This window comes from Halichoerus grypus, chromosome 10, assembly GCF_964656455.1.
Source record: "Halichoerus grypus chromosome 10, mHalGry1.hap1.1, whole genome shotgun sequence".
NCBI classification, from domain to species: domain Eukaryota; kingdom Metazoa; phylum Chordata; class Mammalia; order Carnivora; family Phocidae; genus Halichoerus; species Halichoerus grypus.
Genome location: NC_135721.1, coordinates 137,515,549 through 137,528,620, shown reverse-complemented (window position 1 = coordinate 137,528,620; position 13,072 = coordinate 137,515,549). Strand labels below are relative to the sequence as shown.

At 62.3% G+C, this 13,072-nt stretch overlaps 1 protein-coding gene across 2 annotated transcripts in view; it reads left to right on the top strand.

Annotated features, from left to right (window-relative positions):
- The window catches only part of LAMA5 (laminin subunit alpha 5), a 51,427-nt gene that overhangs the window by 13,032 nt on the left and 25,323 nt on the right, over positions 1–13,072 (top strand). For both annotated transcript variants that reach the window (XM_078057356.1, XM_036105322.2), the window contains exons 3-11: positions 1,405–1,522; positions 2,252–2,370; positions 2,459–2,629; positions 2,720–2,817; positions 6,483–6,598; positions 8,356–8,474; positions 8,631–8,721; positions 8,891–9,025; positions 9,198–9,260. In XM_078057356.1, the coding sequence (XP_077913482.1) occupies positions 1,405–1,522; positions 2,252–2,370; positions 2,459–2,629; positions 2,720–2,817; positions 6,483–6,598; positions 8,356–8,474; positions 8,631–8,721; positions 8,891–9,025; positions 9,198–9,260 (1,030 nt within the window). The remainder of the gene's footprint in view (positions 1–1,404; positions 1,523–2,251; positions 2,371–2,458; positions 2,630–2,719; positions 2,818–6,482; positions 6,599–8,355; positions 8,475–8,630; positions 8,722–8,890; positions 9,026–9,197; positions 9,261–13,072) is intronic.

Below are 13,072 nucleotides of genomic sequence, written 5' to 3'. Positions count from 1 at the left end.
TCTCCGCCTCATCATCGAGGCCCCGGGCTGGGCAGGTGCTTCTGTCCGAGCCCACAGGCTGTTCTCCGTGCCTCAGAGCCCTTTCCTGGGAACTGTGGCCCCGGGCTGGGGGGTCTGGGCGCTGATGTGGGGACCCCTTGCCATGTACTACATCCCCAGGGAGCTGGGTGAGGGGTACCTTTGGCAGCGAGAGCCCAGCTCCACAACCTGGAAGGGTCCTCCGGCCTCTGGGGGACAGCTGCCTCTTGGAAGGGGCCCTTAATTACCCCTCCCCATGTGTCTGTATGACCAGCGCCTCTGAGCGAGCATGGATGGGCCAGTCAGGAGGGCTTCCCTGAGGAGGCGTCCAAAGTGCCCTCTGGAGGCTGTGCCGGATGAGGCTGGGGGGCCAAGGCTCAGACCTGCTAAGTGCAGGGCCAGGGGGCAGTCAACAGAGGAAGGACCCCAGCAAGCCCCCAGGGGCACAAGACATAGGGGCATCCACTGGGATGCTGACCTCTGGTCAGGAAGAGGTGAGAGACAGGCATGAACACGCCCTGGGAGTGAGGTTGTGCTGGGACCAGGGACAGAACAGCACAGGTGGTTCTGGGCTGGGGCTTGAGGGGTTCTTGGGGCCTCTGGAGGAGCAGCCTCGCCCTCCCCGCTCTGTCCTGGTGCTGCCCTGACATGCCCAGGGCCCCGTGACGCTCCAGCCTGCAGCTGCTGGGCTGCTGGGGTCTCCCTGGCCCAGCCCCAAGAGGGCTCGTTCCCTGGTCTGTCTAACCCACTGGGGCCTCCTGATGAGGGCAGGGGCCTGTCCCTGGGGCCTCGGTGGCCATGGGCCAGTCAGAGGGAGAGGGGGCAGGTCCTGAGTCAGCCCTGAGAATGATGAGGGGGTGACCAGGATGGGGCTGGGACAGGGGCCCTGTCTTGGGAGCTGCAAGCTGTTTGAGGAGGCCAGGCTCATGTGGGAGCTGGGGCTGCCATTTGGCCACCTGCCCAGGCCGGCCACCAGACCTTCGGGGACCGTGGAATGAACTCCTGTCTTGGCCAGCCCAGCCTCACTGCCCGGACACTGTGGACAGGCTGCCCTGACGTGCCCCTTCCATCCCAGCCCCCCACAGGCCCGCCTACGGCCTCAGAGCCTGAAGGACCCCTGTGTCTCTGGGGCAGGGATGGAGGGCAGCACCTCCAGGCCCAGGAGGGGAGACATTCAGAAACGGTGTGTTCCCACCCTTTGTCTCTGTGTCCCCGGTGCGGGCCTGAGTGAGCTGGGGGGCTGCCCCCATAGGCCAAACCCCCAGATGGCCAACGTGGGAAAAGAGAGCCCACCTTACAGGGTGAGGCGGCGCTCCGGGTGTGTGTGCAGGGCCCTGAGCTGAGTGGAGGGGGTCTGGGGGCGTCAACACCTCGCCACCCCCACAGGTCTTCCACGTGGCCTACGTGCTCATCAAGTTCGCCAACTCGCCGCGGCCGGACCTCTGGGTGCTGGAGCGGTCCACGGACTTCGGACACACCTACCAGCCATGGCAGTTCTTCGCGTGTGAGTCTCCTGGCGGGGGCTGGCGGGGGGCATCCCCTGGGGTGGGCTGCCATCACCAGGCGCTCTCAGGGTCCCCACTCCCGCACGCGTCAGGGGTGTCGGGCCTGAGTTCCCAAAGGCAGGTGCATGTCAAGCAGCTCCTGTCCCCGAGGTTGGGCACGGCTGGGCCCAGGGGCTGGTGGCACCTCTGGGCTCCCTCTCGACCGGCTTCGTGGTCCGGCAGCTCCTGAAGTAACAAGGGGAGCCAGTCAGGAGGCACGGCAGCTCCCTAGCCCATCACGTCCAGGGCCTCCATGACTGATCACATTGATGGGGAGCCTCCAGTTGGGTGGACCTTGGTCACGGGTCCCCCAAAACTCCATGGGCAAGAGTGGGGGTAGGGCAGTCCTCTGGAGGGCAGTTGGAAATGGACCCCCAAGGACGGGGATGAGGATGGCCATCCGGAGTGGGGGGGCACTTGTTCTCTGCAGAGAGAGGGGCAGGTGTGGTGAAGGCCGGGAGGGGTCAGTCCACGAGGCGTGGGCAGGTTCAGAATTGCCAGGCTCTGGGCTCGGCAGGGGTCAGCCTGCGCCCCACCGTGCCCTCCTGGGGAGGCTCCTCTCAGCCGCGCGCCTCACTCTTTCTTCAACAAAACCCTGTGGGGTTGGCGGGGTGGCCCATCGAGGCGCAGCAGTACTTGCAAGCGATCCTGGGGCCCCGCGCCCTCACCTTCTGGCCCGGTCCCCACAGCCTCCAAGAGGGACTGCTTCGAGCGGTTCGGGCCACAGACGCTGGAGCGCATCACGCGGGACGACCACGTCATCTGCTCCACCGAGTACTCGCGGATCGTGCCCCTGGAGAACGGCGAGGTGGGCCCCGGGGCGGCCCGGGGGCCGGTCCCTGCTAGCGTGATGGGGGCGGCCCCCGCCCTGGCCTGACCCTCTGCCCTGTGTGCAGATTGTGGTATCCCTGGTGAACGGGCGCCCCGGGGCTATGAACTTCTCCTACTCGCCCCTGCTGCGTGACTTCACCAAAGCTACCAACATCCGCCTGCGCTTCCTACGCACCAACACGCTGCTGGGCCACCTCATGGGCAAGGCGCTGCGGGACCCCACCGTCACCCGCCGGGTGAGACGCCGGCCAGGGGGCTGTGGGGCCGGTCGGGCTGGGCCGGGCCGCGGGGCCGTGGCGCTCACCGCCCTCCGCCCCCGGGTGCAGTACTATTACAGCATCAAGGACATCAGCATCGGCGGCCGCTGCGTCTGCCACGGCCACGCGGACGTCTGTGACGCCCAAGACCCCACGGACCCCTTCAGGTGAGGCCCGCTGCCCCCTGCCTGTCCTTCTCATCCCCTTCCCAGCTCAGGGAGGAGGAGACCTGGTTCCGTTGCCCACTGTGTCCCGGGTCCTGCGTGACCTCCCCTGGCCTCCATTCCCTTATGTGCGCGGTGAAGTGGAGGGTTGTCTTGTGCCCGGGTTGGACCTCGTTGTGCTGTGGCCAGTGGCCTCTCCCGTGCCCGCCAGGGCCCTGCGTCGGGCAGTCGGGGACGTCCTTGACCTGAGGCTGCACGTCCCTGTTCTCCAGCTACCTCCCTTCCCTCGGGACACAGATAGCGTTCCCTGCTGTCCCCATCTTCTCCGCCGGCGTGGTCCTTGTGCACGGCTTCGGGCACTGAGCTCAGGCGCTGCTCGTTGCTCTGGGAAATTAAGTGCCAAGTGGGAACTCGAGCTGGCCGGGAGGGGAGCCCGCTGGGCGCCAAGTTGGCCTCAGAGGAGAGGCGGGCCTGCCCTTACCTGCTGGGAAGGTGTAGGTATCCACTCTGACTCACCTGTCCATGGGTGTGCCCTGAGCCCGGCTCAGCCTGGGGGGCGCGAGGGGTGGGGTGGGCTGGGCAGCTTCCCTGGAACCAGACACCAAAAACCCCCCCGCCGCACGCACACACCAGTGTCCCGAAGCACCAGCCTGCCCGGCTCTCCCTGCTCCCGTCTCCTGCCGCCTCAGCCTGTCCTCAGGAGGGCTCTGCCCCTTCTCAGCCCCACACCCCGTCATCTCCAGCCACCACCCCCACTCCGCCTGCACCACCCGCACCCCTGTCCCCACCGCTGCCTGCACCCCCGTCCCCACCTCCCCCTGCACCCCCGTCCCCACCTCCCCCACTGCTGCCTGCACCACCGTCCCCATCTCCCCTGTACCCCTGTCCCCACCTCCCCCACTGCTGCCTGCACCACCGTCCCCAGCTCCCCTGTACCCCCGTCCCCACCTCCGCCCGTATCCCCGTCCCCACCTCCCCCCGTACCCCCGTCCCCACCTCCCCCCGTACCCCCGTCCCCACCTCCCCCCGTATCCCCGTCCCCACCTCCCCCCGTACCCCCGTCCCCACCTCCCCCCGTACCCCCGTCCCCACCTCCCCCGTACCCCCGTCCCCACCTCCCCCGTACCCCCGTCCCCACCTCCCCCCGTACCCCCGTCCCCACCTCCCCCGTACCCCCGTCCCCACCTCCCCCGTACCCCCGTCCCCACCTCCCCCCGTACCCCCGTCCCCACCTCCCCCGTACCCCCGTCCCCACCTCCCCCGTACCCCGTCCCCACCTCCCCCCGTACCCCCGTCCCCACCTCCCCCCGTACCCCCGTCCGCACTGGCACCACCGCCATCTCCTCCAGCCCACCTCATCCTCCCTCCGTCACCACCACCACTTTGCCACCTACCAGCCTAGCTCTGTACCGAACCCCTCATTCACTCTCCGCCTGTCCTGTGCCTTGGAAGTTGTGTGTTTTGTTTCTATCGCTGTCTTGGTCCAGCTGGGCCGCCATCACAAAATACCGTGGACGAGTGGCTCAGAAACAGCAGAAACTTCTCACCGTTCTGGAGGCTAGCGAGGGCCCACGGCTCGGTGTGTCCTCACGTGGCGCAGGGGTGGGGAGCTCTCTGGGGTCCTTTTACAAGGACACTAATCCCACTAATGGGGGCCCCACCTTCAGACCTAATCAAAGGCCCCACCTCCAAATACCGTCGCCTCGGGGACTAGGCTTCACACTGTCGGGGGACACGTGTCCAGCCGGCAGCAGTGCTGTTTAGTGTGACGGCGGCCCTTTGCAGCCGGCGTACGCGACCAGCTGCCGTGTGGCCCAGCTGTGCGGCACCCGCGAGCACCGGCCCCACGCGTGGCGCTTCTCTCCAGCGGGAGCTCCCTCGCCACTGCCCAGGAGCCGCCTCCTCGTCCGCCCCAGCCCTGGCTCCGCAGCCTTCCTTGAATCACCTTGCAGCCCTAGGCACTCAGTTTCCTTTTCCTAAAATGCATCCTTTAGTTGTTCTTCCCGTGAGTCTGTGTCCTTGTCCGATGACCGTTGATACGGTGGCTGTCTTGGCCTCCCTCTCGGGACAGTTTAGCAGGTTGCAGAACTCGGGATGGTGGCCATGCCAACACTTCAGAGAAGCCGCTTCCCTGTCGCTTGGCATCCAGATGGTTGGCAGAGTCCGTGGTCCCCTGCATTGCTGCCCCTCTGGCTTGTCTGCTCCTTCTGGAGGGTTCCGTGACCTTCCCCTGGTGCTCTGCAGATTTCCTCTGTGGCGTCAAGGAGCGGACACGTCTTCTGTGGCTCAGGACTCGTGTCTTTTGAATCTGAGAGTGTGGGTCATTAATTCAGGACCATTCCTGGCCAGCAGCTCTGCCTGTCAGCTCTCCTCTTCTACCTCTTTTTTCTTTCCGGAATCCCGTTCCGTAGATGGGCTCTTCCTGTGGTTTCCTTCTGTCTCCGAGTTTCTCCTGTGGCCCCCTCCCTGTCTTCTGAGCTGCCTCTGGATCGGTACTTCGGTTTACCGAATCTCCAGCTGAGCATTGCCCGTCCGTCCGCTGTCTTCGACTCCAGTGATTTTGTTTTCCATTTATAGAAGTTCCGATTGGTTCTTTGGCCACATCTCCCTATTTTTCATAGCATCGCATTTTTTATGTTTTGGGTTCCTTCTGTTATAACTTCAAACGTTCTTATTTTATGGTTTCTACCGACTTGCTCCCAAGTTCATGCAGTTGGATCCTGCTGACTGTTGTGTTGACGGGCCGGCCGCATTGTGCCCCCCTGGCTCTTCAGCGGCGCCTCCTCTGTGCCCTGGTTAGGGACGGTCACACCCGAGTGGTTTGGTGAGGGCCTTTGCCAGGCGCCCCCGGGGTACCACCGCCGGGCTCCGCTTCCTCTGTTGTTCCTGGTGCCCTGACTACGCAGACCGGCGGAGCCTGATGCCAGCCGCGGGCCCACGTCCCAGACCATCAGAGCTGGGGCCGAGACAGGCTGCTCGGGCCGCTGCTCCGGGGCAGGCCGCTCCTGCTTCCTCTCCCCCAGAGGCCTCCTAGATAGCCCCAGACCCCAGGGCAGCAGTGTTGATTCTCAAGGCCCCCGCAGACACTTGGTGGGGGGGACAGGCTCTAACCGTGTGGTCTGAGGCCCACAGAGCAGGCAGCGCCCCCCCTTGGCTGAGTTCTGGAGGTGTGTGTCGGGTGGGCCCTGGGAGGGTGGGTCTGAGCGGTAGGTGGCTGTGGCCAGCTTTCCCCCTGACCACTGAGCCAACGGGAGCTGCTCTCCGGGACGGCACGCAGGACTCCAGCCCTCTGACTGGTATCCACCCCACTGGAAGAGGAAACAGCTCCTGGCCCCTCGCCCCTGGGGAGGCGCCCTGGATGCATGGGGGCGCTGGCAGAGCTCACACTGCTGAGTGAGACCTGGGCCTTGGAGCTGGCCCGGGGAGGCTGTGGGCTTGGCCTGAGGGCCTGGCCGTGGTGAGGAGGGGTTAGCTCGATCCTGAAGGCCCCGGAGCTCCACACTGCCCTGCAGGTGGGGCCACCTACACTCGCCACGCAGTGCCCCGTCCCAGGCCCCACCCACCAACACATCCTGCCCCCTCCTCCCCCCCTTCATGAAGGCTGGGCGCAGCCCCTTGTGTCCCCCGGGTCCACAGTGTGGCCCCTCCCGTCCCCTGTGTCCCCACAGGCTTCAGTGCGCCTGTCAACACAACACGTGTGGGGGCTCCTGTGACCGCTGCTGTCCCGGCTTCAACCAGCGGCCGTGGAAGCCGGCCACCACCGACAGTGCCAACGAGTGCCAGTGTGAGTGCCCAGCACGTGCACACCTGCTCACACGCTCACCTGCTCACACGCTCACCTGCACACCTGCTCACACGCTCACCTGCTCACCTGCTCACACGCTCACCTGCTCACACGCTCACCTGCTCACCTGCTCACACGCTCACCTGCTCACACGCTCACCTGCACACCTGCTCACACGCTCACCTGCTCACACGCTCACCTGCTCACCTGCTCACACGCTCACCTGCTCACCTGCACACCTGCTCACACGCTCACCTGCACACCTGCTCACCTGCTCACACGCTCACCTGCTCACCTGCACACCTGCTCACACGCTCACCTGCTCACCTGCTCACACGCTCACCTGCACACCTGCTCACACGCTCACCTGCTCACCTGCTCACACGCTCACCTGCTCACACGCTCACCTGCTCACCTGCTCACACGCTCACCTGCTCACCTGCACACCTGCTCACACGCTCACCTGCTCACCTGCTCACACGCTCACCTGCACACCTGCTCACACGCTCACCTGCTCACACGCTCACCTGCTCACACGCACACCTGCTCACACGCTCACCTGCTCACCTGCTCACACGCTCACCTGCTCACACGCTCACCTGCACACCTGCTCACACGCTCACCTGCTCACCTGCACACCTGCTCACACGCTCACCTGCTCACACGCTCACCTGCTCACACGCACACCTGCTCACATGCTCACCTGCTCACCTGCACACCTGCTCACACGCTCACCTGCTCACACGCTCACCTGCACACCTGCTCACACGCTCACCTGCTCACACGCTCACCTGCACACCTGCTCACACGCTCACCTGCTCACACGCTCACCTGCACACCTGCTCACACGCTCACCTGCTCACACGCTCACCTGCTCACCTGCTCACACGCTCACCTGCACACCTGCTCACACGCTCACCTGCTCACCTGCACACCTGCTCACACGCTCACCTGCTCACACGCTCACCTGCTCACACGCACACCTGCTCACACGCTCACCTGCTCACCTGCTCACACGCTCACCTGCTCACACGCTCACCTGCACACCTGCTCACACGCTCACCTGCTCACCTGCACACCTGCTCACACGCTCACCTGCTCACACGCTCACCTGCTCACACGCACACCTGCTCACACGCTCACCTGCTCACCTGCATACCTGCTCACACGCTCACCTGCTCACACGCTCACCTGCACACCTGCTCACACGCTCACCTGCTCACACGCTCACCTGCACACCTGCTCACACGCTCACCTGCTCACACGCTCACCTGCTCACCTGCTCACACGCTCACCTGCACACCTGCTCACACGCTCACCTGCTCACACGCTCACCTGCTCACTTGCTCACCTGCACACCTGCTCACTTGCTCACCTGCTCACCCACTTACCTGCACACACACCCGCTCACCTGCTCACCTGCTCACCCACACACACACACCTGCTCACCTGCTCATCTGCTCACCTACACACACTCACCTGCTCACCCGCACACCCACTTACCTGCACACACACTTGCTCACCTGCTCACCTGCTCACCCACACACACACACCTGCTCACCCGCTCACCCGCTCACCTGCTCACCCTCACAGCGGCTCACCTGCACACACACTCACCCAGCTTTGCCGTGGCCTGAGGCATGCTCCGGCCACGTGGTGTGTGCTGTCACCCAGACCAGGCCACATCTGGGGTCACCGGTGGTTTGTGAGGCGGGGTCATGGAGGGCCTGTGAATAGCTGTGCCCCCTTCTCTCCAGCCTGCAATTGCCACGGCCACGCCCACGACTGCTTCTACGACCCCGAGGTGGACCGGCACAACGCCAGCCAGAACCAGGACAACGTCTACCAGGGCGGGGGCGTGTGCATCGACTGCCAGGTGGGACGGGGCCGGGCCAGCCCGTGGCGGCAGCTAGGGCGGGTCTGGGGCTCTGGGGGGGTGGGCTGCCCCCCCCACGTGGTCGGCATCCCAGGGTTGGGGTGGGGGAGGGGGGGTGGGAGGGTCCCCGCACTCAGCGGCCCCGTCCTGCCCCAGCATCACACCAGTGGCATCAATTGTGAACGCTGCCTGCCCGGCTTCTTCCGGGCCCCGGACCACCCTCTCGACTCTCCCCACGCTTGTCGCCGTGAGTGGGGTTGGCCTGGGGTGGGGGGGGCCTCCAGGGGAAAGGGTGTCCGGAGGGGGGCCCTCGCACTGCTCTGGGAGGCCCGGCCTGGCTCTCCGCCCCCTGCCCGCGCCGCGGAGGCAGCTGGGCCCCAGGCTTGGGGTCTCATGACTCCCTGGCCCCCACCCAGGCTGCAACTGCGAGTCGGACTTCACAGACGGGACGTGTGAGGACCTGACCGGCCGCTGCTACTGCCGGCCCAACTTCACGGGGGAGCGTTGCGACGCGTGCGCCGAGGGCTTCACTGGCTTCCCGCGCTGCTACCGTGAGGGCGTCAGCCTGGGGGGCCGGGGGCAGAGCTGGGGCGCTGTCCCCGGAGCCCTGTGGGGGACCCGGGGTGGGGACCCCGGGTGGAGCCTGCCTACACCCAGAGGTCCTGCCTACCTGTCCGGTGGCGCTGAGCCGACCCGGCTGACCCGTGCTGTCTCCCCCCTCAGCGGTGCCCTCCTTCTCCCCCAATGACACCGGCGCGCAGGTGCTGCCAGCCGGACAGATTGTGAGTAAGTGTCCTCCGAGGCCCCGTCCTGCCCCCCCAAGAGCAGGATTGTCATTGTGGTCGCCTCATGTTCGGCCCTTGTGTTTTTATGCAAATAATGCATTTTCGAGCTAAGAAACCTTCAGGAGTGTAGGTAAGCCCAAAGCAGAAGAACGAAGGTACCCAGAGTGGCATCACTTTCAAACGACCCCTGTCCCCACAGCTGGGACCCTCCGGGTGCTGCACGGTGCCGGTGCGGACTCGGATGTGTGTGGTGGGCGCTGCTCTGGGTTTCCTCCCACCGCGTCCTGTCAGCCTGCCACCTCCTGTTCTCTGTCACCGGACAGATGCAGTATTTCTTCAGTCAACCCCCAAATTGTTGGAAATTTAAGTTCTTTCCAATTAAAAAAAAATGCTACAGTAAACATCCTTGCAGCTAAAACTTTCCATAAATTCTCACTAATTTCTGTAGAACAATGTCCTAGAAGGTTCTGAGTCACGAGACACGCCTGTTCTGGGCCCTATTTGGCTGTAGGTTGCCAGATCGCTCTCTCAAAAGAAACCGTGTTCAGCGCTGTGGCGTGAGCATCCGCGGGCGCTAACGGTCCTCGCTGGACGGCGGGCCCTGCCTGCGACTGTCAGCTCGCCCGGCAGAGACCGCCTGCCCCCGCGTGTTTCTGGAATCGGGCGCGCTCGGGACGGCGTGTCAGCCTGACCGGCCGGCGGTGTTTCTTCCCGACGGCATCACGTGGCGAGCACGGCCGCTGGTGGTGTCTCGGTTAGATCACATTTGACATTTGTCGTCTGCAGCGTGTCTTTGACCCGTCTGTGAGGTGACTTTGCACTTGCTTTCCCGGGGAGCGTGTCATCCGGGGCCTTGGCTCTCCGCACGGCCGCCTCTGCCCGCAGGGCCCTGTGCCCTGTGTCTCCGGGCTCTTCGTTCCTGTGCTGGGTGTGAAGCCTTAGGTGGTGCTGCGGCCGCGGTTCTTGCCTCCGACTCACCGCCGACTCGGTCGTTCGGAGGCGCCACGCCCTAAGCTCGCTTACCCTCCCGCCTGTTGGTCTTGGACGGATTCTTCTTTACGCGTCCGTGTCAGGTTTCATCGGCGCTGTAGACGGGGGTCGGCAGACGTCCTCCAGGAGGACCAGACAGCGCTTGCTGGCTTTCGACTGTGAGGGCCGGGTGTCCTGCTGTGCGTGGCTCCTGACCTCCGCTGTCACGTGCTGCAGCTGGAACGCGGCATCGACCGTGTGGACGTGAATGGGCCTGGCCGTGTCAATAAAACTTTATTTGCAGACCAGCCAGAGCGGCCCTGGGACTGTGGTTTGCTGGTGCCCAGCAGAAGTGCTGAGGAGCCCTGCTGTCCTCGCGGCCCAGGGCCGGCGCCCCGGAACGGCCCATGCCAGTGGGGGCTCAGTGCAAACAGTGAATCCGATTCGTGTCTCTCCTCACGTACACCCGTGTCTTTATCCGTAAGGGGGACTAGTTGAAAGCTTCCTTGGTCGTTGTTGTTTTTGGGTGTGTGTGCCATCTTGCTTTGGTTTTCTAATTCACCTTGAGAATACCTGGAAAATGACCCATACTTGGTTATGCTCCACAGTGGGCTAAAAATCACAGGAATCACCCATTTCTTAAAAGTTTGATAGAACTTATAAGGATGCCTGGACCTGACACCTGTTCAGTGGAGATCTTAGATTATGGTTCTCGTTTCTTCCGTGGTTCTTGTATCTGTTGTTTCCCACCTCAGCGTAAGTCCACTTTAGTCATTTTTATTTCTTAGCAAATTGTGTCCTTTGGATTTTAAAATGTATTGGTATAAAAATCACGTGCAGCATTCCATCGTGATTTGTACATTTCATTTCTCTTACTATTTTAATTTCTTTTATTTCCTTCATTTATTAGATGTATCAGAAATTTGCTGAATTTATTGGTGTTTTCAAAATACAGCTTAAGATTCTACCTATAAGATCTGCTGGGGTTTTTCTCTTTTCAGTTTGGGGGAGAGATTTAAGTTCCTTTTTTTTTAAGATTTTATTTTATTTTATTTTATTTATTTATTTGAGAGAGACAGCACGCGTGACGAGTGGGGAGAGGGGCAGAGAGACAGGGAGAGGCGGACTCCCTGCTGAGCAGGGAGCCCAACGCGGGGCTCGATCCTGGGACTGTGAGATCATGACCTGAGCCGAAGGCAGACGCTTCATCGACTGGGCCCCCCAGGCGCCCCTGCAGTCCGCTGTGATTACGCACAGCCTCCACGCTGGCCCTCACGGCCCCACACCTTACTCGCTTTATGCCTGGAAGTCTGCGCCTTCCCCGTGTCTCCCACCCCCAGCCCGGCGGCCACCGTGTTCTCTGTTTCCGTGAGCTCAGTGTTCCGTTTTTGTGCTAGATTCCACATAGAAGTGAGATCACTTGGTGTTTGTCCCTTTTCTTTGTTTTGTTTCATTACTGCTCTCCTGGCTTCTTGGATTTATTAGTTTCACTTTCTTAATTATTGACAAACAGGCGTGGAGTGCTGGTTCCCAATCAGGGGTGATCCTGATCCACAGGAGAGTGTCTGGAGACAGTTGGGGTTGTGACGACTGAGGGGTGCCACAGGCATGTCGTGGGGGGGCCGGGCACGACCCAGCCCAGAGCACCAGCAGCGGCACCCAGGCTGGGGGACCCCGGGTTGCGGCTCAGCTGTGCTGTCCCCGAGGGCGAGGGAGCCCCGGCCGGCGCCTCCCACGGGGTGGTTAGATGGCCTTTCTGTCCTTGTTTGATGGCTCAGTCCTAGTTTCATTGCGTTGGGGTCAGATAGGGTCTTTGGAATTTGAGGTTTTCTTTGCTTCTCACCTGTACGTGACGCCTTTTAGAATGTTCCGGAATGTGCGGCAGGCCCGCGTGTGCTGTGTGGGGTCAGATCGCCATGTGTACGCCCACAAACCACACACGTTCATTATGCCGTTTAAATCCACGCCGTCCCTGCTCCATCCTCATCAGGTTCTGAGGACAGTGTCTTCAATCTTTCTATGCAGGATGATGGTTTTGCCAGATCCTTCCAGCTCAGGAGTTTCGGCCTTTAGCACCTCTCGACCCCGTGGTCCTGCTCTTACAGCAAGGGGCTTCCTGCAGACCCAGGGGGCGAGCCCCCTTCCACACAGCAGCTCCCCATCATCCTGCTGATGCTTGTGGCCTAGGGTTCTCCAGAACCTTCTGGGGTCTCCATGCTCACCTTCTCTGCACCTTGCTGTCCCTTCATGAAGCTCTCTGTGGCCCGTCTGGGTCCTTGGTTCAAAGTGCATCTTTTCAAGAGAACATGACTTGATTTTCCTTCAAGAGTCAAACTGAGGCCTCTGGTTCTGTGTTGTGAGAGGAGCCGTGGCCCGGGTAGGGCCGTGGCCATCAGGTGGGGCTCGCTCCTGTTCTTTCTGTCTCATTTCTCCTTCTCCTTAGGTGTTTCCTGCCTGCGTCTTGCTGAGTTGGACAACAGACTGTGTTTTGGTTTTGGATGATTTGTGTTTCCTTCTTGGAGGGTTGGCAAGCTCTGTTTCTCTCTTCTGGTCCAGCCCCAGGTCACCCTTTGTCTTTGACAAATGTCAAACCATAATTTTCTGGGGCTCCTGGGTGGCTCAGTCAGTTAAACGTCTGCCTTCGGCTCAGGTCATGATCCCAGGGTCCTGGGATCAAGTCCCGCATCGAGTTCCCTGCTCAGCAGGGAGTCTGCTTCTCCCTCTCCCTCTGCCCCTCCTCACGGGGCTTGTGCTTGCGTGTGCTCGCTCTCTCTCTTTTTTTTTTTTTAAAGATTTTATTTTATTATTTTTTGACAGAGAGAGACACAGTGAGAGAGGGAACAC